Raw genomic sequence first — 26,455 nt, 5'->3', positions numbered from 1 at the left:
TGAATCTTTAGCTGAACATGAACTCCCAGTGTGACACTGTGGCCAAAAGAGCTAATGAGATCCTGGGATGTATAAACCAGAATCTTGAGTAGGAATAAAGAGATTATTTTACTTCTGTATTTGGCACTGGTGCAACTGTTGCTGGAATACTGTGTCTAGTTCTGGTGCTCACAATTCAAGAATGATATTTATAAATTGGAGAGGATTCAGAGAAGAATGATTAAAGGATAGAAAATATGCCTTACAATGATAAACCAATAGAGCTCCTTCCATCTATCTTAACAAAGAGAAGGTTAAGGGGTGACTTGATTAGTCTATAAATAACTACATGAGGAAAAATGTAATAATGGGTTCTTCAGTATAGCAGAGAAAGGTATAACAAATTCAGATTGGATATAAGGCATTCTTTTTTAACTGGCTAATTAGCTATTGGAGCAATGTACCAAGGGTTGTGGTGGATTCTGTCCAAGGTTATATCTCCCAAATACTGAGGAAGTAAGATGGTCTATTCCTGAAAAGGAAGGAACGAGAAGATTGCTGCTAGTTGCATTGCTGTCCTTGAAGAAGAAATCAAAAGGTTTGTTTCCCTACAGGAGGTTGAGGGCAAAACAGGTGGTTAGAGCGGGAGTTAGATGACCTCCTCTTCTGACAGGTTTCTGTCTCTTCCTGAAGGTGTTAAGTTGCCTCAGTGGATAGAAGAGCTGTCTCTGACATGCTGAGAATATTTGCTGTGGAAGATTACATTGGTGCTTCCGAGCTGCTGGAGTGCATGCTCCCAGGGAGCAGAGAGTAGTGTGTGAATTTTTAAAAGGGTACAACACCTTGTATGTCTTATTTGAAACAAAGATTGTCCATTAAAGGGTAAGCCTTCCATAAACTGTTGAATATCTGGCACTATATTGCAGAGGCCATTGCAATGGAGGAAACAGCTGCGACGTCGAGGGCAGATTAGAGTGAGCTGCAGCCATCTGACGATCTGTTAAGAAAGCCCTTAACTCTTTTTTTTGTGTCATCCGGCAGTTTATCTATTAATGCATAAATTTATAGATTCTAAGGCCTGAAGGGACCATTCTGATCATCTAGTCTAACCTCATGTATGTCACAGGCCATAGAACTTCCCCAAAATAGTTCCTAGCACATATCTTTTAGAAAAGCATTCAATCTTGATTTTAAAATTGTCTGTGGTGGAGAATCAAACACAATCCTTAGTAAATTATTCCTGTAATTAATTACCCTCACTGTCAAAAATTCACACCTTATTTTCATACTTTTGCTCATCATTATGCAATCACCACTTTGAGATTTGATGCAAATTTTGGAAAGTGTTGTTGCAATCACTATTTAAATGGACTCATTATCTCCCACCATACTGTACTACTTGTGAGTCACCTGAGTGGAATACATGTCTACAGCCATGTGAAGAAGAAAAAACGATTACGTTCTTCAAGATGTATTCCATAACCCGCCCTCTATCCCTTCTCCATCAGAATCTTAGGGTATGTCTATACTCCAAAGAAAAATCCTCAGCGCCAAATCTCAGAGCGCAGGTCTGCTGGCTCAGCCTTGGGCTCTGGAGCTAAACATAGCAGTGTAGATGTATAGGCTCAGGAGCCCAGTGCTCTGAAACCCAGTGTGGGGAGAGGGTGTGACTAAGGTTCCAGGGGGCCACGCTGAGACTGTTCAGTCAGGGCAAACTGAAAAGAATGGGGCAGACAGTCCCCAAAACTGGTGGTTATTCTAATAATTAGATTCACCAAGCCAGCAATAAAACAGCTTCCCTAATACCTTATTGGTTACCCAGAAGACAAAAATACAGTTCTCTTAACACAATCCATTCTTGGGCTTCCACCCAGAAAGCCAAATCAAATATGATGAGGATAACTGAAAATCTTGTTCATCATGTAAAAAGTTCTACCAATCCCAAAGGATCGGACACATTACCCACCAGGTCAATGAATATTTCAGATCTTACCCAAATACACGCGTACAGCCAATTCTTATTAACTAAACTAAGATTTATTAAAAAAGAAAAGAGGGTGAGTATACATTAAAAGATCATTATACATACCAGGGGTGGTCAAACTACGGCCCGTGGGCCACATCCGGCCCACCAGCCAATTTAATCCAGCCCTCGAGCTCCTGCTAGGGAGTGGCCACGGCTCCCGGAAGCAGTGGCATGTCCCCCTTCCAGCTCCTATGTTTAGGGGCAGCCAGGGGGTTCCACATGCTGCCCCCGCCCCAACCGCTGCCTCCGCAGCTCCTGTTGGCCGGGAACTGTGGCCTGTGGGGGTGGTGCCTGTGGACAAGGCAGTGCACAGAGCCTCCTGGCCACGCCTCTGCATAGGAGCCAGAGAGGGGACGTGCCACTGCTTCCGGGAGCTGCTTGAGGTAAGCACCTGCCGGAGCCAGAGGGGGAACATGCCGCTGCTTCCAGGAGCTGCTTAAGGTAAGCACCACCCGGAGCCTGCACCCTTAAGCCCCTCCTGCGCCCCTGCCCCAGCCCTGATCCCCCTCCTGCACTCCGAACCCCTCGATCCCAGCCCAGAGCACCCTTCTGCACCCCAAACCCCTTATCCCCAGCCCCACCCCAGAGCCTACACCCCCAGCTGGAGCCCTCCCCCCCTCCACACACACACCTCAACCCCCTGCCCCAGCCCCAGCCCGGAGCCCCCTTTCACACCCTGAACTCCTCATTTCTGGCCCCACCCCAGAGCCCGCACCCCCAGCCAGAGTCCTCCCCCTCTCCTGCACCCCAAACCCAATTTTGTAAGCATTCAGGACCTGCCATACAATTTCCATACCCAGATGTGGCCCTCGGGCCAAAAAGTTTGCCCACCCCGATACATACAGATATAAATAAAGTTCTTAAGGCAGTTTCGTAGTAGAGATGGTGAGCTTCAAAGTTGCAAAAGTTCTTTCAGAATTAGTTCCATAGGTTATAGTCCAATGTCGAATATCAGGGTTACCCAGACTGGAGCTGGGGACCTCAGTCTTGTGTCTCTTGTTTGCCCAAAGCTGGGATTGGATGGCAGGGCATGGATCACTTGATGATAACCTGTCTGTTCATTCCCTTTGGGGCACCTGCCATTGGCCACTGTCAGAGGACAGGATACTGGGCTTGATGGACCTTTGGTCTGACCCAGTATGGCCATTCCTATGTTCTTATGTCTCAGACTTCCCCTGATGAATCTTAAGCAGATTTGAGATACAGGATCAGGGCACCAGAGTCCTTTTTATAGCTTTACTTGGGTGCAGCATTGTGGCTTTGAAGTAGAACCTCCTATTTCCTATGTGGTAACTAGTTGCATTCATCAACATAAGGTAATTATCCATTGAGTAGTTCAAAGACAGTTTACTACAAACTTAAAAGAAAAATATAGATAATGATATTATTACATTCAGGTTTCATCTAGATATTAATATTCCCTTTTTGATCCTTGAATCAATAGTAGTAACAGACAGGAACTGTCTGTTTACATGGTTAACATCTAACAAGTTGTTAGTAAACACGTACAATTAGTATTACCTCTAATTCTCTTACGATACAGATTTGCATTTCAAAACTCTAGTCTATCTAACATTATGAAATGTCCCTAATTACCAGTGACATGCTTTTCTCATGTCTCTAAAGGTTGAATGTGGGTCATTTAGCTTGCGAATTGCTTAATCGTTTCTGGCTCAATGTCACAGAGGGTTTCAGAGCCTCAGGACCATCCTGAGCCTGGATGCCTACACTGCTAGTTTTAGCTCTGCAGCACAAGATCCCAGTTAATTTGACCCGGGCTCTGAGACTCAGTGCCACAGGTCTTTTATTGCAGTGTAGATATACCCTTAGCTTTTTCTCCAGTGCAAAGAAATTGAGGGGATTTGGGGCAGCGTTGCCCTTCTATAGCTTCAGGAGGGGTCACAAGGAGGCGTAGGGGATTCTCACTGCCCCGACAGGCACTGCTGCAGGAAAGTCTCTTGCTCCTATGTGTTAGGTGTGAACGCATTTGAGTAAAATACAAATCTGCATCCACTTCTTGAAGAACAACAGTTACAGAACAGGTAGACAACCTTTTTTCACCTGTAATTCCTGAGCCTTGGGCAGCTCTAATAGTAATAATACTACTTCAAAGTGCTTTATAAACAAATTATTACTCCTGAGGGCATTCTGTGCCAAAAAATTAAAAATTCTGCACCAAAAAAATAAAAATTCTGCACACAATATTTTAAAATTCTGCAAATTTTATTTGTCAAATACATGTGGAAGCTCTAGCATGGCATTGGAGTGCACAGACCACTGGCTGCACAGCGGTGGGAGATAACTGTGCAGCCTCCTCCCGGGACACTCACTCAGCAGTGAGGCTGCACCCAACCCTGACACAGCGCAAGGACTGGGCCTGCCCCAGAAACACCCCAGGGCATGCTCCTCTGTGCAAGGTGCACCAGGTGTGGGTTGAGAGTCTTGCAGGCTCAGCAAGACAGGATTGAACTGTGGAGGGGACTTAGTGTGGGGAAATCCAGGTGTGGGTTGAGAGGTGTGGGGCAATCTGGGTATGGGCGGCTGAGTGGGGGATCCGGGTGTGGGGGGAGATCTAGATGTACAGGGGCTTGTTGGGGGGTTCTGGGTGCAACCATAATGGGACTCCATAGGGGGGTCCAGATGAAGGTAGTTGGGGCTCAGCAGTAGGGGTGTTGGGGTGGAGGGGGATAGAGCTCGGCAGGGGGGTCTGAGTGTGGGGGGTTCAGTGGTGGGGTCCAGATGCTGGGGAAGTGGGACTCAGTAGGGTGGGGATCCAGGTGCAGTTGATTGGGGCTTGGTACAGTGGGGATCCAGATGCCGGGTGGCTCATCGGGGTGGTCCAGGTGCACGGGGAGTGAGGCTCATCAGGGGGGAGGGGGGTTCTGGGTGCGGGATGGGGAGGGGATGAGGCTCAGCGGGAGAGTCTAGGTATGATGAGTCTGGATGCACGGGGGTTGGGCAGATGGCGGATCTCTCCCCCTGCAGCTGAGGAGCAATGGGTACAGGAAGCATGGGGTCAGAGGGAGTTTGCAGAGCTTCCTACAGCTGGGGGAGAAATCAGAGGGTGGGTCTGACGCAGCCCCAGATGCCATGCAGGGGAAGAGGAAGTCCCGTCCTTCCCCAGCCCAGCCGGGGCTAACAGCTGGTTAGGAGCCACCAGATGGATTTTCCCTAGTCCTGCACCCTGCCCCACAGTGATTTACCTGCTGGCTGCCCTGGGCACCCGAAAAATACTGCTGGCTTTCATTTGCTTGCCCATCAGAAAGTCATTTTTCTGCGGGGAAGCAAAGAAATCTGCGGGGACATAAATTCTGTGCATGTGCAGTGGCACAGAATTCCCCCAGAAGTAAATTATCCATTCAGGGGAGTGAAGAAAGTAAATATTTTGAGTTAGTTTTAAAGCTAGCTTTAAAACTTGGGCGGTCCAGGCACCCCAGTCCTGTGCTAGACTACCTGTCCAGCTATTTATTTCCCTCATCACTGATCATCTCATAACCACTAATGTATTGTATTCTCACAATACCCGTGTGAGATAAGGAAGCATTGCCCTAATTTACAGATGAGGAACTGAGACACAGTGTCTTGCCCAGGCTCACGTGGGGTATCTGTAGCTGAGCTGAGAATTGAACCTAGGTATCCTGAGTTCCAGTCCAGTGCCCTAGACATTTCTCTCTCTCTCTCTCATTTAAGAATCAGTTTCTCTAGATGTATTCTAAAAGTAGAAAAGAAAGAGGAGTTGCTCAGAAACAGATTTGCTAAGAAACTGTGGTTTAAATAATTGTTTTTTTCAGAACTTAATCTATAAAACCTTGTTATACCACAAATGCATTTTGTGTCATTCTTAATGGTTATCTTTATCACTGGTGTGGTTATGTTAGCTCTCAACTTTATGTACGTTTCTGGAACCTCAGACTTGGGAAGACACATTTCTGTTACTTAACGGAATTCATTTTGCCAGATAACTTGACTTTCACTTGGATGGTATTCTTATAAAAATTCATATTCTAAGGTTCCATTTTCCCAAAACAATTTTTTGTTTTACCCCCTGGCTTATGAATTTTTTAGCATTTGAGATGCCATGAAACAGTTTTGTCTGATATCCAGACAGAGTAACTTTGTTTTTTCTAAGGTGTTTTGACTGTGAGAATGTGAAATTTTCACACCACAAATGTGTGTGGGATGTACAGTGTGGTTAGCTATTCAATTCTGGATAATGATTTTATTTTTGGAATACCATAAATGTGCAAAAAATCAAACTGAGTGATGGTCTGCCATGCTCAAAATAAATAACTTTGTCTTTATGATTGGGCTGAAATAAAAATGTTCTATGATGTTTAAGCTTGATTTAACATTTTTATGCTGTATTTTCCAAGCATATCTTTCGACTTGGATATTCAAGGTCACCTTTTTCTGAAGGTAAAAGGTCTGGAGGGAGTCTGAATTTTTTGCCTACCATTTCTTAACTTTCCCCTCTCTCACTTACATGAATAAAATGGTAGCACCTTGACTCTAATTAGGACAGAAAAAGTGTCTTCTGGGGATTGTATATATAGTACTCAGTAAATAAATATGGGGGAGCGGGACAGGAAGTGTGCAAAGCCCTGGCTGGGATGATTTAATTGGGGATTGGTCCTGCTTTTGAGCAGGGGGTTGGACTAGATGACCTCCTGTGGTCCCTTCCAACCCTGATATTCTATGATTCTAAATAGTGGTGTAGCCAGCATCTTCCTCCTGAATACATCATCCTCACAGTATGATCATACTTCACCAGCTCAGAAATGAGTCTCTGTGTCCCTTCCTAAGTTGATTCTAGACAGCAGAGTAAAATGCTGCTGAACTGTAAATTCTTTCAGATGTTTCCAATATACTTCTATCCTGGGCAGGTGTTTGTTGGGCAGCTCTTCAGAATTGATGAAATCTTGATGGAATTTGTCATGCTACTTGTGCCGCTAATCTGCTGGCCAGTATGATAGAAAAGGAGTGAGAAAAAAGCTAAAAACAGAAAGGGGGGCAGTGTGCAAGACCCTTTCCATCTTCCCTGCTGGTTAAATAGCACTAAGAGGGGTTCAAAAGAGGGGAGTGTTCAGATGGAATGTGGGGGGCTCAAAGGTTACCTGGCAGTTGGGGTGACACTTAATCATTCACTCAGGGAAGAGAGACTCTTAAGGAGGAAAGCGGGTTGTTAAAATTCTTGAAACAAAAGTAAGACTTTCTCAATCTTTGGCCTGCCTTCAGCATTTCTTAGGACATTTATAGCAACAGAGCCAAAACAGTGATCATCCTCTGTATTGGCTGTGCTGCACTGGCAATCAGGAAAGAACTGTACCAAACTACCCCCTCCCCATCTCTGCACTGGCACATGTGCTGGTAGCAGCTGTTTCTCTTTGGGTCAGACCTAGACACCACCACCCACCCTTTTGCTTATGCAGATCCGGAACCCCCTGACACAAAAACCCAATTGTACACAGAGGAGTTCTGAGATCATTTATACAAAAGAATATTAGGTAAGGGAATGGGTACAAACCAATGGGCTGAAAGGGGTGGGGGGCATACGGCAATTCAACAGCAGTAGTGAAACAAAACAAAGAACAATCCCTTCCCCCACCTCCAGAGGTGCCAGAAACCTTTACCCCACGTGATGCAATGCACAAAGCTGAAATGCTCTAGCCTAGACATGCTGCTCGGTGGCTGCTCAGTGTGGACCTCCAGCCTTGGCAGGGCCAGAGTTTAATATACTCCTGGCTGGTGGAGAGGCTCCTTATCTGCTGGTGCAAATTAAAGCAGCCCCTAGACTGCTCTAACTTGTTCTTGGCCACTTTGGTTCCTGCCAGCCTCTAGGATTGTGGAGAGGCAGAAATGAAATGGAGAGCCACCTGTGCCTCACACCCAGGTACACTGAGTACGGCTCTGACACACATGGGTATCTTGCCCCATGTTATAAATCAAATGTGTATGAAAGAAATTGTTGATTCAAGTTAGCAGAACAAGTTTCATCACCCCTCTCACCTTCTCATTCTCAGGTTTTTTGGTAAAAGAACTCTATGGGACTGCAGAGGGGCTTCAAACTTAGGTGAATTACATCAGTTGTTAAGTAACATAATGATCAGACGCTTGAAGAATGAAGTTCTAACCCAGTTGCCTCCCAAAATTAGACAACGCATTCCATTTGATCTCCCAAAAGCTGCAGCTAAGGTGAAATGACTCTCATTCAATATTTTTAAATATTTAACAAACTTGGTGCTAGCAGTAATATCTAACTGTGTTTACTATCCTTTTTTATCTGAATTATTTGGAATATATTTTTGTATATAAGGAACATGAATTTATATATAGTGTATGTTTATGTTACACATACACATAAAAATAAAATAATGGGGCATAGGTTTTATCACCATGGGTATGAGGTGACTGCATTACCATGGGTGGTGAATCCACAAGCGATCTGTGAAGCTTGCCCCAAAAGAGCCATACATAATACACTATGATGTAGTCTACCACATACAGTAACTACATTAGAATGTGTTAGGATTTTAAATAAATTGTTGGTATCATATAATAAAATACATGTGCATACTCACCTCTCTCTTACAGGACCTGATCCAGCTCCACTGAAGTCAATAGCAAAGTTTTCATCACCTGAAATGGTGCAGGACCCAAAACTCATAGTGAAGGGTTTCCCTTCCACAGAAACGCTTCACTTTATAAGCAGAATTTTACCAGTATTAGAGGTACAGAAAAGATCCCATCCTCTTCAACCTCAGAATGTCTGGTGTGGAGGGTGGGGACACTACAAGGCTGTATCTTCACTCCCTGAAGAACAGAGAACAAGACTGCATCTTCTCTCCCTATTGGGAATATTTGCAGCAAAACCCTGAGCCAGGGATTTTTACTCATACTTTCCCCAAAGAGAGAGGTGACAAATGCTGCATTTTAAGTGGATTAACACTATCTGGTACCAGTAGGTAACAGGTACTGCATTCCAAAAGAATACTTGAACTCTAAATGTTCATTATAAAAACAAACAAACAAAAAATTAAACTTCACTATAAGAGGAGTATATATAGGAGAATATATTGAAGTAACTGCAGTTAAGGGTTCATTTGTATTAATTTGAAATGTCTCTTATAGATTACCTTACAAAATCGTCTAATTACACTTATTAGCACACATTGGTTGTTTTAATTCTCTGTCTCGCCTATATTTTGCCAAATTAAGTTATGTTACAAAAATTGAATAAACCCTCAGTACAAGAAATTTAATCTGCACATTTGCAATGACTACAACACTTAAAAGTACAGTAATACATTTAATTGCAGTGTTTATTGGGTAGTTCACTGAAAGAAATTTCATACACAATTAGTTCATGACTAGTGTTTTTGTATTCACCAGCAAGAGTTGTAGTCTTTTTCAAAATCTCGCATTTTACACATAATCAAATATTCTGATCTAAAATTATAAACTTCAGTAACTTGCCCAGGGTTTAGTATTTTGTCTCTTTTTAGTGTACATTCTAATCTGTCAGGAACTTTATTAAAGTTAAACCAATAAGTTCTTTAATACATCTATGGGACAACCAATAATTATAACAAAAAAGCATGTCTCCTTAATAGCAGCCCATCCAAAGACCAAGTATACGCATCCCAACATTCCTCTAATTCCCAAGAATAAATACGAGTTTTGTGGTGTTCCCCGAAAGCTAACAAATCTGGGTTCTAGCAGACCAAGAGGTGAGAGCATTCCAAACCTGACAATTCTTCAACAGAAAATGCCTCCCCACTCTCTCTTCTTGCACAACCAGTGCTCTGGTGTCTGTGTTCTCTGCGTGAGGGTGCACAACTTAATAAGGGGACAGTCACATTCAATTTCAGTTTCAGAGTACTCTCAAACAGTACAGTGTGTTGCAGTAAAGTAATCTTGAGTTGACATACATGTGAGTAAACTATAGGAAAATGTGCATCAAAAAGAAAAAGACTCTTCTTGCTGTTTATAAACTAAAGTGCTCTTGGCTTTGTAGCTGCTACCTGCGCATCTAAGTACACATTTAGATTTAAAAATACAGTTAGAGCTGTCGGTATAATCTCTGCTGTCCTTTCTAATAACTTTCCCCAACCTTAATGTATAACCCATGAAAGGATTTTCAGTATGATCCATCAACTGGGTTTTCTTTTAACTTTGTGGAGAGTGTATAACGCAAGGTTAGGGTGGGACCAGCAGAGACTGGGATAGAACAGCTAGCGTAATGGGTTCTGGGAGACTGACTGACAGTTAACAGAGCTGACAAAATTAGGGAAAGGGCCTTACAGGGTATGTCTACACAGCAAAGAAAAACCTGTGGCTGGCCCACGCCAGCTGACTTGGGCTTGCAGAGTTCCAGCTGTGGGGCTGTTTCACTGCTGTGTAGACTTCTGGAGTAGGGCTGGAGCTCAGGTTCTAGAACCCTGTGGGGTGGGAGGGTCCCAGGGCTCTGGCTGCATCAGGCCTGATGAAATACATCCTAAAATACTCAAGGAGCTGACTGAGGAGATATCTCAGCCATTAGCGATGATCTCTGAAAAGTCATGGAAGATGGGAGAGATTCCAGAGCACTGCAAAAGGGCAAATATAGTGCCAATCTATAAAAAGGGAAATGACAACCTGGGGAATTACAAACCGGTCAGCTTAACTTCAGTATCCAGAAAGATAATGGAGCAAATAATTAAGCAATCAATTTGCAAACACCTAAAAGATAATGGGATAACAGTCAGCATGGATTTGTCAAGAACAAATTATGTCAAATCAACCTAATAGCTTTGATAGAGTAATAAGCCTTGTGGATAGAGGGGAAGCGGTAGATTTGGTGTATTTTGATTTTAGTAAGGCTTTTGATACTGTCTCACATGACCTTCTCATAAACAAATTAGGAAAATACAATCTAGCTGGAGCTACAATGAGGTGGGTGCACAACTGATTGGAAAACCATTCCCAGAGAGTAGTTATCAGTGATTCACAGTCAAGTGGGATCCTGCAGGGATCAGTTCTGGGTCCAGTTCTGTTCAATATCTTAATCAGTGATTTAGATAATAGCATAGAGAGTACACTTATAAAGTTTATGGATGATACCTAGCTGGGAGGGGTTGCAAGTGCTTTGGAGGATAGGATTAAAATTCAAAATGATCTGGACAAACTGGAGAAATGGTCTGAAGTAAATAGAATGAAATTCAATAAGGACAAATGCAAAACACTCCACTTAGGAAGGAACAATCAGTTGCACACGTACAAAATGGGAAGTGACTGCATAGAAAGGAATACTGCACAAAGGGATCAGGGAGTCATAGTGGATCAAATATGTGGATCAAATAAATTAAATATGAGTCAACAGTGTAACACTATTGTGAAAAACATCCTCTGGAAGGTTTAGGCAGGAGTGTTGTAAGCGAGACACGAGAAGTAATTCTTCTGCTCTACTTCATGCTGATTAGGCCTAAACTGGAGTATTATGTCCAGTTCTGGGCACCACATTTCAGGAAGAATGTGGACAAATTGGAGAAAGTCCAGAGAAGAGCAAAATGGGAAGTGACTGCACGTACAAAATGGGAAGTGACTGCATAGAAAGGAATACTGCACAAAGGGATCAGGGAGTCATAGTGGATCAAATATGTGGATCAAATAAATTAAATATGAGTCAACAGTGTAACACTATTGTGAAAAACATCCTCTGGAAGGTTTAGGCAGGAGTGTTGTAAGCGAGACACGAGAAGTAATTCTTCTGCTCTACTTCATGCTGATTAGGCCTAAACTGGAGTATTATGTCCAGTTCTGGGCACCACATTTCAGGAAGAATGTGGACAAATTGGAGAAAGTCCAGAGAAGAGCAACAAAAATGATTAAAGGTTTAGAAAACAAGACCTATGAGGGAAGACTGAAAAAATTAGGTTTAGTCTGGAGAGGAGAAGACTGAGAGGGGACATGATAGCAGTTTTCAAGTACATAAAAGGCTGTTACAAGGGGGAGGGAGAAAAATTGTTCTCCTTAATCTCTGAGGCTAGGACAAGAAGCAATGGGCTTAAATTGCAGCAAGGATGGTTTAGGTTGGACATTAGGAAAAACTTCCTAACTGTCAGGGTGGTTAAGCACTGGAATAAACTACCTAGGGAGTTTGCAGAATCTCCATCATTGAAGATTTGTAAGAGCAGGTTAGACAAACACCTGTCAAGTCTGGTCTAGATAATAGTCCTGCCATGAGTGCAGGGGACTGGACCAGGAGACTGGACTAGATGACCTCTCGAGGTCCCTTCCAGTCCTATGGTTGTATGATTCTATCTCAGACTTATTTGGGTTGTGGTTGAGGTAGTTTGCTTTCAGACCCTAGTCTCATGATAACTGTTGTACTGTACCAAAGTTCCCAATGGAAGATTTTGTATACTCTGGAATTACGTTTTTCATGCTACACATTTACATGTAAACAGTTTGTGTAGCCCAATCACTCAAGTGAGTTTGAGGACATGAAATAAACCCCATTAAAATTGTCCGTTTCTCAAAAATTATGATATTAGATAAATAAATAAATATGATATTATTGTATTAGAAGAAAATAATGGGGTATTATATTAAGTGTGTTAATTTCTTCACTGTTTCTGATTTTGGTTTGGCTTTTATCATAATAGTAACAAAGGTAGCAAATATTTTTCCCCTTTTAAAAGTTTTGTCTCCATTTCTTTCCCATCAAATTATTAAAATGACTACTCATCCCCAACCCTGGTCTATTCACCGTTGTTTTATAAGTATATTCCATTTTATATTAGGGATGTAAATACCATTTTAAAAGTTAACTGTTTAATTTATTTAAAAATATTTCGTTTAAATGGTTAACCGATTAAGGGGCTGACCGGTGCGGCTGGGTGGTGCTGCTCCATCTGGGTGGTGCTCCTCTGGCTGGGAGATGCGGCTGGGGCTGGGCGGCGCAGCTGGGGCCGCTTCAGCGGGCGCAGGGCTGCTGCGATCGGCCAGCCTCCCAGCTGGCCTGGGAGTTAATGGTTAAGGTGAGTTAACCATTAAGACTAATGCTAACCGGTTAAGATTTTACATTCCTGTTTTATACATCCTTTTAATTTATTCAGTTGTTGTTTTGTTTTTTTTTTAAATTTTCTTCCACTCTCAATTAAAAGTTAAATTCCCATTCCCCTGCTCTCCGTCCATAAGTCCACCCCATTCCTTCCTTACACACAGTCATTCCCTCCCATAAGACCCCTTCCCCAGGTCACATTGCAGTTTGTGCATGTTGTAGGATTGGGAGCAAGAGTTCTAGGGAATGAGTGTCAGAAGGCCTCAAACACCCACCTCTAATGCAACTCTCACAAGTGTGTCTGTCTCTCCCTACCCTGGGCTCACATCTGGATGCTAAAAGGGATAAGATGGAATACCCATGCCCTACAAGAATTAACATCTACATTGGGGGAGGTAATCTGGGCCAAGAGTCTATCTTACGTTTAAAGGTGCCCAGACCTTGTGACCAGAGTACCAAATAGTTATATCTGTTAAGTATTTAACAGCACATGAAAATCAGCATAAATGGCATTAGATCAATCAAGTAGAATTAATGTTTTTGTTTAGTTATTTGTAACAAAGGAAAATATTGTGAAGGTTTGATAGCTGATTACATTGTATTTTTATTTAAATAAGTTTCATCAGGTCATCTTGGCTGATTGACTAAAACTAAATCTTACCATTAATGTTCTTTGTTACATGATTATATTTTCCTGATGCTCCACTTTCATATATAATTAGAATTCTTTTTGCTTGTTCAGTACTTCTTCTTAATAAAAAGTGCTTAGTGTTTGATTCATAATGTTAACAGAGTGAGCTTTATTTTCGCCCGCAGCTTGTCACAAGTTTCTATTATTGGTAGGAACATGTGACTGACTTGCTGCTGTACTGATGTTTTTCTATGAAAAAACTGGCATCTTTGAATATAATCTCCTTCCTTACCGTTCCTTTTGGTAGGAAGGTAGGACATGATTCACAGAAGCAGTAATTGTTCTGCCATTTATATTGTACCTCTAAACATTTTTCTTCCCCCATTCAGGAACTGAATACCAGCTTTGAAGAGTGGGAGAAATTAATGAGGGCTCCAAATTCAGATGTCGCTGAAAGCCACTTTGTTCAAGTTATGGGTCTGATTACACGCATGTATAAACAAACTGCCATTGCCAAGGTAATGAAATCTTTTTATAGTTTTATTTTAAATATGTATTCAATCATATGTTTTAATTATCTCTTTTTCTACTATTTTTATATGGTGTGCTTCCAGTGTGTAATCACCTAACTAGTGGACTCTTCATGCTTCTTCACAGAATTGGGACAGCTGGGCATTTGGGTGATCTTCGGTCACCAAAACTTCCCATATTTTTTTAGAGGTGGATAGTTAATTATGTGAAATGTTTTTGATGATTTGTGGTATCTCTGGTATAATAAGCACAAACTAAAACTATCTGGCAGAGTAATAAATTGGCAAAGCACTTTTGCATGACTTCTTCAGTCTCAGAATTCTGAACAGCATTATCAGATGTTTAGCAAGAAGAGATTATTTGAACTTTCAGTCTGACATTCTGCATTGAATATCTTATCTGTCTTCTTAGATGCCAACAATGACAATGCTTGTGCTTTGACCAATCTTGGGAGTCAGTTTCACTGCCAATTTGCTCTCACTACTAAGTTCCCCCCCAATATTATGTTTACAGTAGGCTGTTGCTCCTTGTCCTAACATCTTTTGAATTTAAATAATTCCTTTCCTTTATTTATATTTCTCCTGGAGCTCAGAGCCTTCAGGCTAACTTGCATGGCCTTCCTAACTGTTCTTCTAAACTCTACAGATCTTGATGGACAGTCCTTCCACAGTGCACTACATAAATGGGCAAGGAGGCACATATTCATCATCACTGCGCCTGAAAATCATCAAGCTCTGGATGTGATGCCACTAGCATAGGATAACCCAGAGGGCTCTTCACTTCCCGGATATCAACAACAACCTGGCAGACTTCCTGAGGAGACACTTGTTTACCACTCACAAGTAGTCTTTGAGGGGCTCTGGTGACAGACCTGTTTGCCATCATCATGAACACCAACTGCAAGAACTTTTATTCCAAAGGGGTATGAATCTGAGGTTGTTAGTGGACACCTTCCTTGTGCAATGTCTTCAAGACCTCTTGTATGCCTTTCCACCAATCCCCAGGGTGATTTCCAAAATCAAAGGCGACAAAGCCACAATATTTCTTGTAGCTCCTTATTGGCCAAGGCAGTTTTGGCTGACAGACCTACTACATGTCCATCTGTCTCTGATCTACCTCCCAGACTGCGTGGACCTGACCTCACAACACCATGGCCAGATACTCCATGTGAACTCGAAGTCACTGGACCTCAGAGCATGGCTTTTGGCTGATTGAATACCATTGACCAAGATTGCTTCCTATAGGTCCAAGAAATCCTGGCACAGAGCAGGAAAGTATCCACCAGTAGAATATATCCATTTAAATAGAGGAAGTTCATGTTAAGGGCAAGAAAAAAAGAGCAACAAAAATTATTAGGGGTATGGAACGGCTTCTGTATGAGGAGAGATTAATAAGACTGGAACTTTTCAGCTTGGAAAAGATATGACTAAGAGGAGATATGATGGAGGTCTATAAAATCATGACTGGTGTAGAGAAAGAAGATAAGAAAGTGTTATTCACTACTACTCATAACACAAGAACTAGGGGTCACCAAATGAAATTAATAGGCAGCAGGTTTAAAACAAAAGGAAGTATTTCTTCACACAACACACAGTCAACCTGTGGAACTCCTTGCCAGAGGATGTTGTGAAGGTGAAGACCATAACAGGGTTCAAAAAAGAACTAGATATATTAATGGAGGATAGGTCCATCAATGGCTATTAGCCAGGATCGGCCGGAATGGTGTCCCTAGCCTCTGTTTGCCAGAAGCTGGGAATGAGTGACGGGATGGATCATGTGGTGATTACCTGTTCTGTTCATTCCCTCTGGGGCACCTGGCACTGGCCACTGTCAGAAGACATGATACTGGGCTAGATGGACCTTTGGTCTGACCCAGTAGGGCCGTTTTTATGTTCTTATATGGCCAGCCCATCGTGGTCTTGACCAGATCCAGGCTCAATATCACAGATCCTTATCTATTGCACTTATACAGGATAGCCTCTTGTTCATCTCTACTAAGGTATATTTCATAGCAATCTCAGCTTAGCATCCACCTGTATAGTCATGCTCAGTCTTTTCTCATGGTATCAAAGTTTCTTAAAGGGCTGTTACACACTTCCCCACTGGTCAGAGAACCTGCTCCGACTTGGGACTTCAATTTAGTCCTGACACTGATGGAGTTTCCATTCAAACCTACTCCCTGCACCACATCTGAAGATGATCTTCCTAGTGGATAACACTTTAGCCAGGAGACTAAGTGTTAGGCAATTATGGCTAAGCCTGAGTTCCTATACAAAATTCCATAGGGATGAAGTGTTGCTAGGACCTTATCCAAAGTTCATTCCTAAGGTGGCTTTAGAATTTCATCTAAACCAGTCAATCAGTCTGCCTGTTTTCTTTCTGATGGCATACTTGGCATCAAAGGAAAATAAATTAAAGACACCAGATATATCCAAGACCATTGCTTTATTACACTGATAGGACCAAATTGTTCAGATTGTTGCTCCATCTATTTATAGTCATGGGCACGTGTTCTCAAGTTCAAACCCTCTCCTCACAGAGGATACTGGGAATGGTTTACAAATGTGTTAGCTGATGTAATAATCCCAATAAACATCGAGGCTCACTCCATCAGAGCTCAAGCAACATCCTCTGCCTGGTTCAGAAATGTACCAATTTCCAATATCTGCAAAACGGCAACATGGAGTGTCCCACTGACCTTTGTCAAGACTTATGCATTGGACTCATCTTCCAGAGCTGATGCCAAATTCATCACTGTTCAACGCACATAGCTGAAACTCCTCATTACCACCATCCTGACTGCCCGCCAGTCACCTACAATGGTATTCACAGTGACACATACTCAAGAAAGAACAGTTACTTACATTTTAATTGTCTGTCTTCGAGAGGTAGTCAGTGTGATCCCATGACCTGTCCTCTATTCCTGCTTTTTGAGTTTCAAATTGCAGGGGAAATAAAGGTGGATCTTGGATGCCCTGCCCCTAATGCCCTTGTATGGGACTACAAGAAGGCACAGGGCTCATGCATGGCCCTACTGCACACTACTATTAAAAAAAAAAAAATCTCATGCACATGAGGTGGGCACCAACAGTGGAATCAGCACTGACTAAATGTCTTGATCAGCCATGATTACTGGAGGATAGGTAACTTCTTTTCAGGGGACTTATACCCAAGGAATGGATTCTCTAATGAGGGACTTGAAGACACTGAGGAAAGTCACCTTAAGTGGGAACCTTTATAAAAGGAGGACTTCCTTACAGGCAATTTTAGAGAGAGAGGAGACCCAGGCCCAGAAGGCAAGGCTGGGCAGTAGCAAAGGAGGGTCTTGGAACCCTGAAAGGACTGACCAAAGCCAAATGGACTCTGAGTGGTGAGGAAACTGAGAGAGGGGTTTGCATGCAGGTTTTTGCTATTTTTCCATAGATCTGTATAGCTTTTGTGTGTTTTCTATGAGTAAAGGGTAATTATTTTAGAAATTCCTTTGCACTGTCTTTTTGACTCTTGCATTCAATGTCACATTATCCCTAACGGGGGTAACAGTAAGTTAGAGGATCAACAGCTTCAGTGAAACTTTGGGAATGTGCAAGAGCTGCTTGGGACAGCTGGCACAAGTTGCAGGGCCTGGGCAGTTGGGCAGGTAAAAAGTTTTCTCTCTCTGGGTTGGGTGCTAGTTAGAGGATGTGTCCCCAGAAGTGTGCCCAGAGGTCCAAAGCCTGAGACAGTGCTTAGATTCTGCTCAGACCCAGAAGCCAAAGAGCAGGTGATATCCAGTGGGTGAATCCTTGTACACTAATCTGATGACGGTTGTAACAAAGTTCCAAGCTTTTTTCAGCAGCTATCTAATCGTCTTATGCCTAGGCTGTTATTTGCGGACTGTTAAAGCTATCGCAAGACAAGGCTTTCTTTTCTTCCCTTTCCAAAACCAAACTTCCCTCACATCTAAGGGCTTGTCTACACTACCCGCCGGATTGGCGGGCAGCAATTGATGCAGCAGGGGTCATCTAGTATACGTCTAGTACACATGCGATAAATCGACCTCTGAGCACTCTCCCGTCGACTCCAGCACTCCACCAGAACGAGAAGCGCAAGTGGAGTCAACAGGAGAGCGTCAGCTGTTGACTTATCGCAGTGAAAACACCAGGGTAAGTCGATCTAAGTGTGTCGACTTCAGCTACACTATTCACCTAGCTGAAGTTGTGTATCTTAAATCGACCCCAAGGGGTAGTGTAGACAAGCCCTTACCTAATCACCTTCTGGCTAATGTGTTTTTTGTGAATGTGGGAATAGTGCAGATTTTGCCTCCAGACTCACCTTCTTAGGTTAGGAGCTAGAATGGATTAACAGATTTTTTTCTTTTTTTTTTTTTAAGATAAAAAGAAATCTAACTTGATGAGGCAGATATACTGGGAAAACCCTGCACAGTGGTTGATAGTCATCCTGCCTGTCAAAGCAAATAAAGAGGAGGAACTCTACACTGACTAAGCTGTTTCAACTGAGACACAAAACAAATTAGCAAGGGGAAAATAATTTGCCTTCCTTCTGTGCCAATGTAAGGTTATTTACTGTATTTCACTTTCCTTTCTCTTGCTCTCTCTCCTGGTTTTTAAAAAAATCAAAAAGCAAGAGTTACATGGCACAAAAGAAATATTTTTCTAGGTTAATTTGCATACTGGTAGGCCCTTTTAAAAACCACATTCTTTTTGTGGAAAAGTGCTTAGCAGAACTACTGTGCGGGTATCTTCAGACTTGTTAAACTACTGTCAAAAGCAGCATATAGTTACCTTTGCCAAATATGGAAAGAGAATTCAAATAAGTATTACAATAATTGTAAGTTAACCTTATATGTGAAGCTCTTAAAAAACAATGTAGGCGTTTACTGCTGTAAATACTTTGAAAAGGTAAATCATAATAGATATGCTACTTAGGCCAAAAGAAACTGTATTAAAAGTTCTGTGACTTAGTCTATTTGCTATGGCAACATAGCTGAAGCTTAACTGAGTGCTCTTTACTTTATCTTTAGGGAAACTTGAGATCCAGTTGCAAAATATTTGAAAACTTTCATAACACTGTTATGCTTTTGCATCACATTGAATATTTATAAAAATTATATTTACTCATCGGTATTTTCTGTTGTTGAAAATCAAAAAAAAAATCTTGAGTTAAATATTGTTTATAGCAGTGAACAGTAAAAACATTTGGACCAAATAATTGAAAGAAACTTTCAGAATTGCTTTTTAAAATAAATTAAATCCATTGACTTTCTTTAAATACATTAGGGTCAGGGGAGACTCATCTGAAATCTCAACAAAAGCCCAATAATAAAATTTTTATATAAAGCCACATCTGTTTCCTTAGGTCTTAAGATGTAAAAAAAATCTACTGGAAATGACTGTTGCTAATCAAATCACCAGTTACTGAGCCACTCTTTTGTCCGTTCGCAGGTAACTTTATTGTTGCCTAACTTCAAATGGTTCAGTGCCTGAATCTGCAGACTTCAGAGTTCAGTGAGAGTTGAGATTTGCATTTTTACTACTGCAAGTTTACCTCCCTCAAAATTATCTTCTTGGCCCTATGAGTCCCTCCGCTGACACCCTATTCTCAAATGCATCAAATGCATTCCCTCCAAACAATCCGCAAAGCCACTACTGCACGCTCCTTCAAATCTCTCCTTACAAACCAAAACAAACTATGTACTATTTAGTCCCGTGTGTCCATAACATGCTCGTATTACTGTTTCCCCAAATTCCACTCTTAACCTTCCCTCTCTCCTGCCATTTGTTTGTTTTATGAGCTGCATGTTGTCTTAAACTAAGATTGTAACATTTTTGGGACAGGAAGTGTCTTAATATATGCCTGTATAGTGCTCAGCACAGTGGGGCCCCAACTTGTCTGTGTCTTCTAATTATTACTGTAATACAAATAATTCATAACTAACCAATGCTTTGCACAAGTGTGATAGACTAAACTTTGATGGAGAAAACTTTGGAAATTTTCTGTGATCGTATCATTCATTACTAAAAGAGCCACTTAATTAGGTAACAAATTAACCTTTATATTAATGATATTAAGGTCAAAGAGTATAGCCTTCTGTATCAAATACTTAACAGGAATAATCTTCCATTGATACCATATCAATACCAATATCATATTAATCATTTTAAATGACTCTAGTTTGCTAAGTTTTTAAAATATTTTGCAAGCCTAACGTGAGTAGAAATAGGAAAAAGTGAATTAGATTATTCTTTCAGTTTTAATCAGTGGTGTTAGGGACACAGGTGCAGATTTTTTTTAATGCATTTTTTTTTGTTGGTGTCCCTTTAAATATCTCTAGGACAGAAATCAATTGATATTCATTAGATTGTCAGCATATTAAATAATCAATCTGAGTTGTCATTATTTTAGCTAAAGGGAGTTTAAAAATTGCATTTTAATCCTTAACAAGCACCACAAAAGTATCAAATCCTTTGAAGTTAAGAGAAACTTGTAAAGGAACAGCGGATCATTAAAATCATGAAGGCAGTATCTGGAAAGGCTTTTCTCTGTTAGAACATGACTCATACGATTTAAAAAATGGTTAACTTTCTGTCCTCCTAATAAAGTCTACATCACAAAAGGTATTAAAACAGAAACCATCACTGTCTGAATTTTTTGTATAGTCTGTAGAACTAATAAAATTTCACCATTTCTTGTGTTCTAGGCAGGAGCAGTAAAGGACTATATCAAAATGATGCTTGAGAATGACAAACTTAAATTTCTGGTTTTTGCTCACCACTTAAGCATGCTCCAAGCTTGTACAGAGGCAGCCATAGAAAACAAGGTAATTTTAAATGCTCTTCATAGAGTTTAAAAATGACCTCTTCCAAAGATTATATTATTAGGCCCCAATCCTGCAAACACTGAGGCACTTGCATAGCTCCTTGAGTTCTCAGTAATTCATGTGAGTGTTTGTGGAATCAGGGCCACAGTCAGTATTGAAAAGATCTTGGTTGTAGAATAGTTTTGGGAAATAATGTAAACACTTGTATCTGGAACAATAAATGCCAGATTCCTTGCCATTATACTATTGTAGAGTAAGTCCTTTAGGTCATTGCTAAAATAGTGTACTGTTTCAGTGTACTATAATAGCTCAAAAAATGGTAGTTGGAATTAAAGAGAATATTAATAAATAATCCTCACAGTGAAATAATTTTCTTCTGTAACACCTTCCATTTAAAGATTCCGTGTTGCTTTACAAACATTAATAAATGAATTAAGCCTCATTGAACTCCCATGTGGTAGGTGAGATGATTATCCCTATTTTACAGATAGAAAAGACTGAAACACAGAGGTCCTATGGTCCTGAGTTAGGAGTAGAACAAAGCTATTCTGATTCCCAGTTTTTTGATAGTTGTCCAAAAAAAAATTCCTTTTATGTAAATTATGGGAATCATTATGTAAATTTGCCATTATCTTGGGATGTTATAGGCACGTTACATTCGGATAGATGGAAGTGTTCCTTCAGTAGAAAGAATCCATCTTGTCCATCAGTTTCAGAAGGATCCTGATACTCGTGTGGCCATCCTGAGCATTCAGGCTGCTGGTCAGGTAAGATTAAAAAAAAAAAAAGTAGATATTGGACAATGCAATTTGAAGTATAAAATTTAAAAAGACAAAGCATACACATATGATGTCTTACTATAAGTGACCTATATCATGAGGCTTTTGCATTCAGCAACCAATTTAGCACCAACCATATAATCGGTACTGAATTTAAGTTGAAATTATTTCTACAGAACCAAAGCAAGGAAAGTGTCAGCCTGTACTTAAATAGGATGTTGGTGTGAGTTCACTCATTTCTAAAAGCACCAATGTAATAAGAAGCAAACATCACTTTTCACTGTTGTTTGCTGGGGAAGCAATGTGGTGGCAGTTACATAATACTGCGGTTTATCTATATCTTACTGACATTTCCAGCTGTCACTATTTCATGTTGTTATGGGCACAAATACTTCAGAAGCATTAATAATTGTCATATCCATTTTCAATGCTTAAATCAATACTGCAGTATAGTTGGTGTGGGTTACTCTTCAATGGAGCAACCATAAAATTAATAATCCTGTTTTGCTTGCAACAAGAAGCAAAATGCCTTGACTCACCTTAGAAAAAAACCCAACATGTATCTGTCTATGAACCATCTGCTGTCCAGGTCACCCAGTATCTGAAGAAGAGTTCTGTGTAAGTTCAAAAGCTTGTCTTTCTCTCTCTCAGCAACAGAAGTTGGTCCAATAAAAGATATTGGCTCATCCACCTTGTGTCTCCAGTATCTTATTGCCATTATAAAAATATTTTACATTATTTGTAGTAGTTCCCTTCTGATGTTCAGTCATTCAGTGAAATGTACTTGTGTGTTTATAGAGTCATATCTTCTCTGTCTAGCATTTGATTAATCAGTGAATCAACACTGCTTTTACTAATTTTGTTTAGGGTTTAACTTTTACTGCTGCCACTCACGTTGTGTTTGCTGAGTTATACTGGGACCCTGGACACATGAAGCAAGCAGAAGACAGAGCACATCGAATTGGACAATGCAGTTCTGTAAATATCCACTACCTTATTGCAAAAGGAACTTTAGATCCTCTTATGTGGGCAATGTTGAATCGCAAGGTATGTATTGAAATAAAACAAAGTAATCAACGAAGTGTTTGATGTGTGTCTGGAATCCACAGTATTCAAGGATGTTTGCTGTGGAGGATTCTGTAGAGGGGCATTGTCCTAATCTCAGGATATTAAAGCAACCAATATATGTACAATTGCAGGGGACCAGAATGACAACTTTTATTCAGAACTAACTTTTATCTTTTCTGCTATCCTTTCGTAAGAGGCAAAGATAAACATGTTTTGTTTTTTAAGATGCAAATAGGGAAGAAAAGATCATTAAAGGATCCAGTAAGATTCAGCAGGTTTATGTAGTGGTAGACAAGATTAACATCACAAAACATTTAATTTCTGTCTTTCCACTAACAATTGTGAAATTGGGATGGCTTGGATGAGGTTGTTTTTGAGACAACTGCTTTTCATCCTCGAAAATATTAACTGAAGCTTCTATTAGAAAACTATAGAAATTGACATTTGAAAAGATGATAGTTTTAGAAATATTCACATCAAAGTTTGGAAAGAGAGTTAACAGCTAATTGTGATAGCTTAAAAACTCCTTACTTATGACAGGTATCAAAGGACTGGAAAGAAGACATGAAGGAAGGATGCTGCAAGTAACCACTGTCCTCTAAACCTGACTTAATTAAGGGAAAATACTAAAATGACTACGATTGCATTGGTTGGCGGTCTTCATCTGCAAAATAGACATTCGCATTAAGAAAGATTGTACACTAAAATTCTAATGCGTGACACTAAAAATTTAGCCCCTTAAAGGAATATTATTGTTATCCATTGGTTGTGTTTGATTTGTATTTTGTTTGTGATGTCAGTGTTTTTCTGGGCTTTATTCAGGGTAAATCGATTAGCTGTAGTGCCATTACTGATGAGCACTAGCTGTGCCCACAGAATAAACTCCACTTATATGACTCACCAAAATGAGATGCTGCTCTTAATAGATTGTGCAAATACTGGCTCCCACTTAGTGGGATTTGAATATGACCCTGGGCTCTGCTAGGTTCTTGGGCTTGGCTCCTCCTTGACTGGGTTGGGTCGGGGGAAATCAGTGGTGATATCTCTCAAACACCATTTACTTGTGACATCAAAATTAGATGCAACTCACAGTAAATTGTGCAGATCTGTAGCAGTCACTCTCTTTTTATACAGGAGGAATAAAATAATTTGCAATGTTGACATTTAAATTATCGTCAATGGGCATCTGAATTAACCCCTCATTGGCACTTCACACCTATCAGGTCTATTGTTTCAAGCTATCTGCAGGCTCATCTAAGCTTCATTTACTCTTTTCACATTGCTGTGGTTTTCTTTGCAACCATAACAATTTGAGATTTACTTAAAAAAACAACAACCACCTGGGACTCTAGAGTACAAGACGATAGCTTCAGAGACATGCTAGTATGACAAATGGACATGTACGAGCTGATGTGCACTATTTAGTCTTTTTTTGGTCAGAAAGGCTGCTGAACATTCTTAAACACACAGGTTAATTTCCCAGACACCAATCCAAGAAATCATCTCTTGTTGCTGATACGCTTGTCAGTAACTGCTCAGTCTTTTTTGGAAGAGTGACTGAGAAGGTGATGGCTGTTCAATTCCAGGCATATTTGGATACCCAGCATCCTTGATTAGTTCCACTCTGTGTTTGGCTTTCTTTTGAAGCAGAGGCTGCTCATCTCAGATTCATGATTGATTTTCTTCTGGCTGATCAAAATCAGCTGATTATTTTGGTCACGCTGGATCTTTCAGTAGCTTTTAATATGCCTGATCCATGTGATGTTTTGGAAACTAGTATGTGTTGTTGGTATGTTTACAGTTGCTTTCCAATATGTCATACCTAGAAAGACATGTGGTTTTCAAAGTTCTAAGTTGGGATTTACAAAGGAGTCTAAGGAAGCTAAGTACCTGAATCCCATTACAATACAATGAGAGTTGTATGCCTAACTTCCTTAGGCTTCTTTGAAAATCCCAACATTAATATTGCCTTGGCTACATTCAAGACCTGGCTCCTTGAGCATTGTAGAGATGGATCTCAATATTCAGACACCACCTGCCACTTAAGGATTCCACCACAGCATCTGAAGTCAGCAATTAACTGTGCTTTTACTTCAGTGGTCACTAGGGTATGGAATTTGCTCCCATCTCTCCTTTATTATTTTGTATTTGTTTTTATTCTATTGCCCTGTGGCCATTGGAATGGGTAAGGCAGATTGTAAAAAGCACTAGGTGTTTCCTGTGGCTGGGAGAATCAGAGAGCTGACCCTTGCAGGCTTCCTCACACTAAGGGCAGGTATTAGCAAGGTGCCTCTCAACTCTAGCTATCCCGAGAAGCGTCGCAAACATATAAAGGCTTTGTAAAAGGGACATATATTATTTAAGTTTTGTAGTAACATAAATCGATAAATATTGACTTCCCCCAACTGTCCCATTGCCAAGTCATCATACAGTAGTAGATTTCACCTTGGCATTGTGGCACTAGTGAATCTTGATAGAGGATTTGAAGGAGTATCAGATGGTAGCCTTATAGATCTTCAGTCAGTTATTTAAAACATTTTTTACTTTGAACTACTAAATTGTGTTCTGCACTTTTACAGTTGCTGAGTTATGTTTGAAAGGGAAGTAATGCTTAGTAAACTTAAGCAACTAAGTTTACTCTGAAGTGTGAAATGATTAACTTCATCTGTCTGCAGGCCAAAGTTACAGGCAGCACGTTGAATGGGAAGAAGGAGAAATTGCAGGCTGAAGAAGGTGATAAGGAGAAGTGGGATTTCTTGAGTTTTGCTGAAGCCTGGACCCCGAACGAAAGTCTTGAAGAGGTCAAGAATGAAGTTTTATTCACTCATGTAAGACAAGATGGATATATATATCTTCTTCTATGCTCTTCTTTTCTAAAATAATTCCAATACCTAGTCATTAACTGTGCTTCAAATTAAATGTTAAACTGCTCCTATTTGAAAAGAATGAAGTCTGGGAAACAGCCTTTTAGATTATTACTTGTCCTTCTCTCTCTCTCTCTCTCTCGTCCCCATCCACTGCTTCCTCTTTTGGTATCAATCTTTTCTTGCTCATTATGCTGCCATTTCTCCTTTTTAGAATGGGTTGATGTGGGGCTGTACAGGTACCTATTTGCTTGTCCAGCCTCATTAGGTATGCTGTCTTAGTGAACCAGTGAAATTATTAGACTGTAGAATGACCTCTCTAGGGAAGTAGTAGAAGCACCATCACAAAAGACATTTAAAACTAGTCTGTAGAAAGCGCTCAAGAATATTCTGTTGAGTCATGTTGTCCATTCCTACCAGTGCAGGACTGTTCACAAGCCTTTTTCTAGCGCTGATCTCAAGGAACATTCTAATGGTTACAAGCACTTTTAGTTTATAGCTTAATGCTGAGTTGCATGTTATAATTACAGTTAAAACTGACCAAAGTACATCTCTACAATAAAGGGTCTTGCTCTGTAATCCATTGTGTCCTTTAAATTATCGCAACATGGTGTTTCATTCATATGTATCTAATATGCTGTATATTGTATGTTCAGTCTGGCTCAGTGAAAAATTGGGGTGATGCTAAATGACATTGATCTGGGAACTCATAAAAGAGC

The 26,455-nt window shown here is 40.7% G+C and overlaps 1 protein-coding gene across 2 annotated transcripts in view; it reads left to right on the top strand.

The window, feature by feature from the left end:
• Positions 1–26,455, top strand: part of ZRANB3 (zinc finger RANBP2-type containing 3) — a 128,781-nt gene that overhangs the window by 60,001 nt on the left and 42,325 nt on the right. For both annotated transcript variants that reach the window (XM_077830450.1, XM_077830449.1), the window contains exons 7-12: positions 8,026–8,197; positions 14,067–14,195; positions 20,906–21,025; positions 21,673–21,792; positions 22,672–22,851; positions 25,548–25,700. In XM_077830450.1, the coding sequence (XP_077686576.1) occupies positions 8,026–8,197; positions 14,067–14,195; positions 20,906–21,025; positions 21,673–21,792; positions 22,672–22,851; positions 25,548–25,700 (874 nt within the window). The remainder of the gene's footprint in view (positions 1–8,025; positions 8,198–14,066; positions 14,196–20,905; positions 21,026–21,672; positions 21,793–22,671; positions 22,852–25,547; positions 25,701–26,455) is intronic.

This window comes from Eretmochelys imbricata, chromosome 11 (assembly GCF_965152235.1).
Source record: "Eretmochelys imbricata isolate rEreImb1 chromosome 11, rEreImb1.hap1, whole genome shotgun sequence".
Lineage (NCBI taxonomy): Eukaryota > Metazoa > Chordata > Testudines > Cheloniidae > Eretmochelys > Eretmochelys imbricata.
This window is presented reverse-complemented; position numbering and strand designations above follow the sequence as displayed.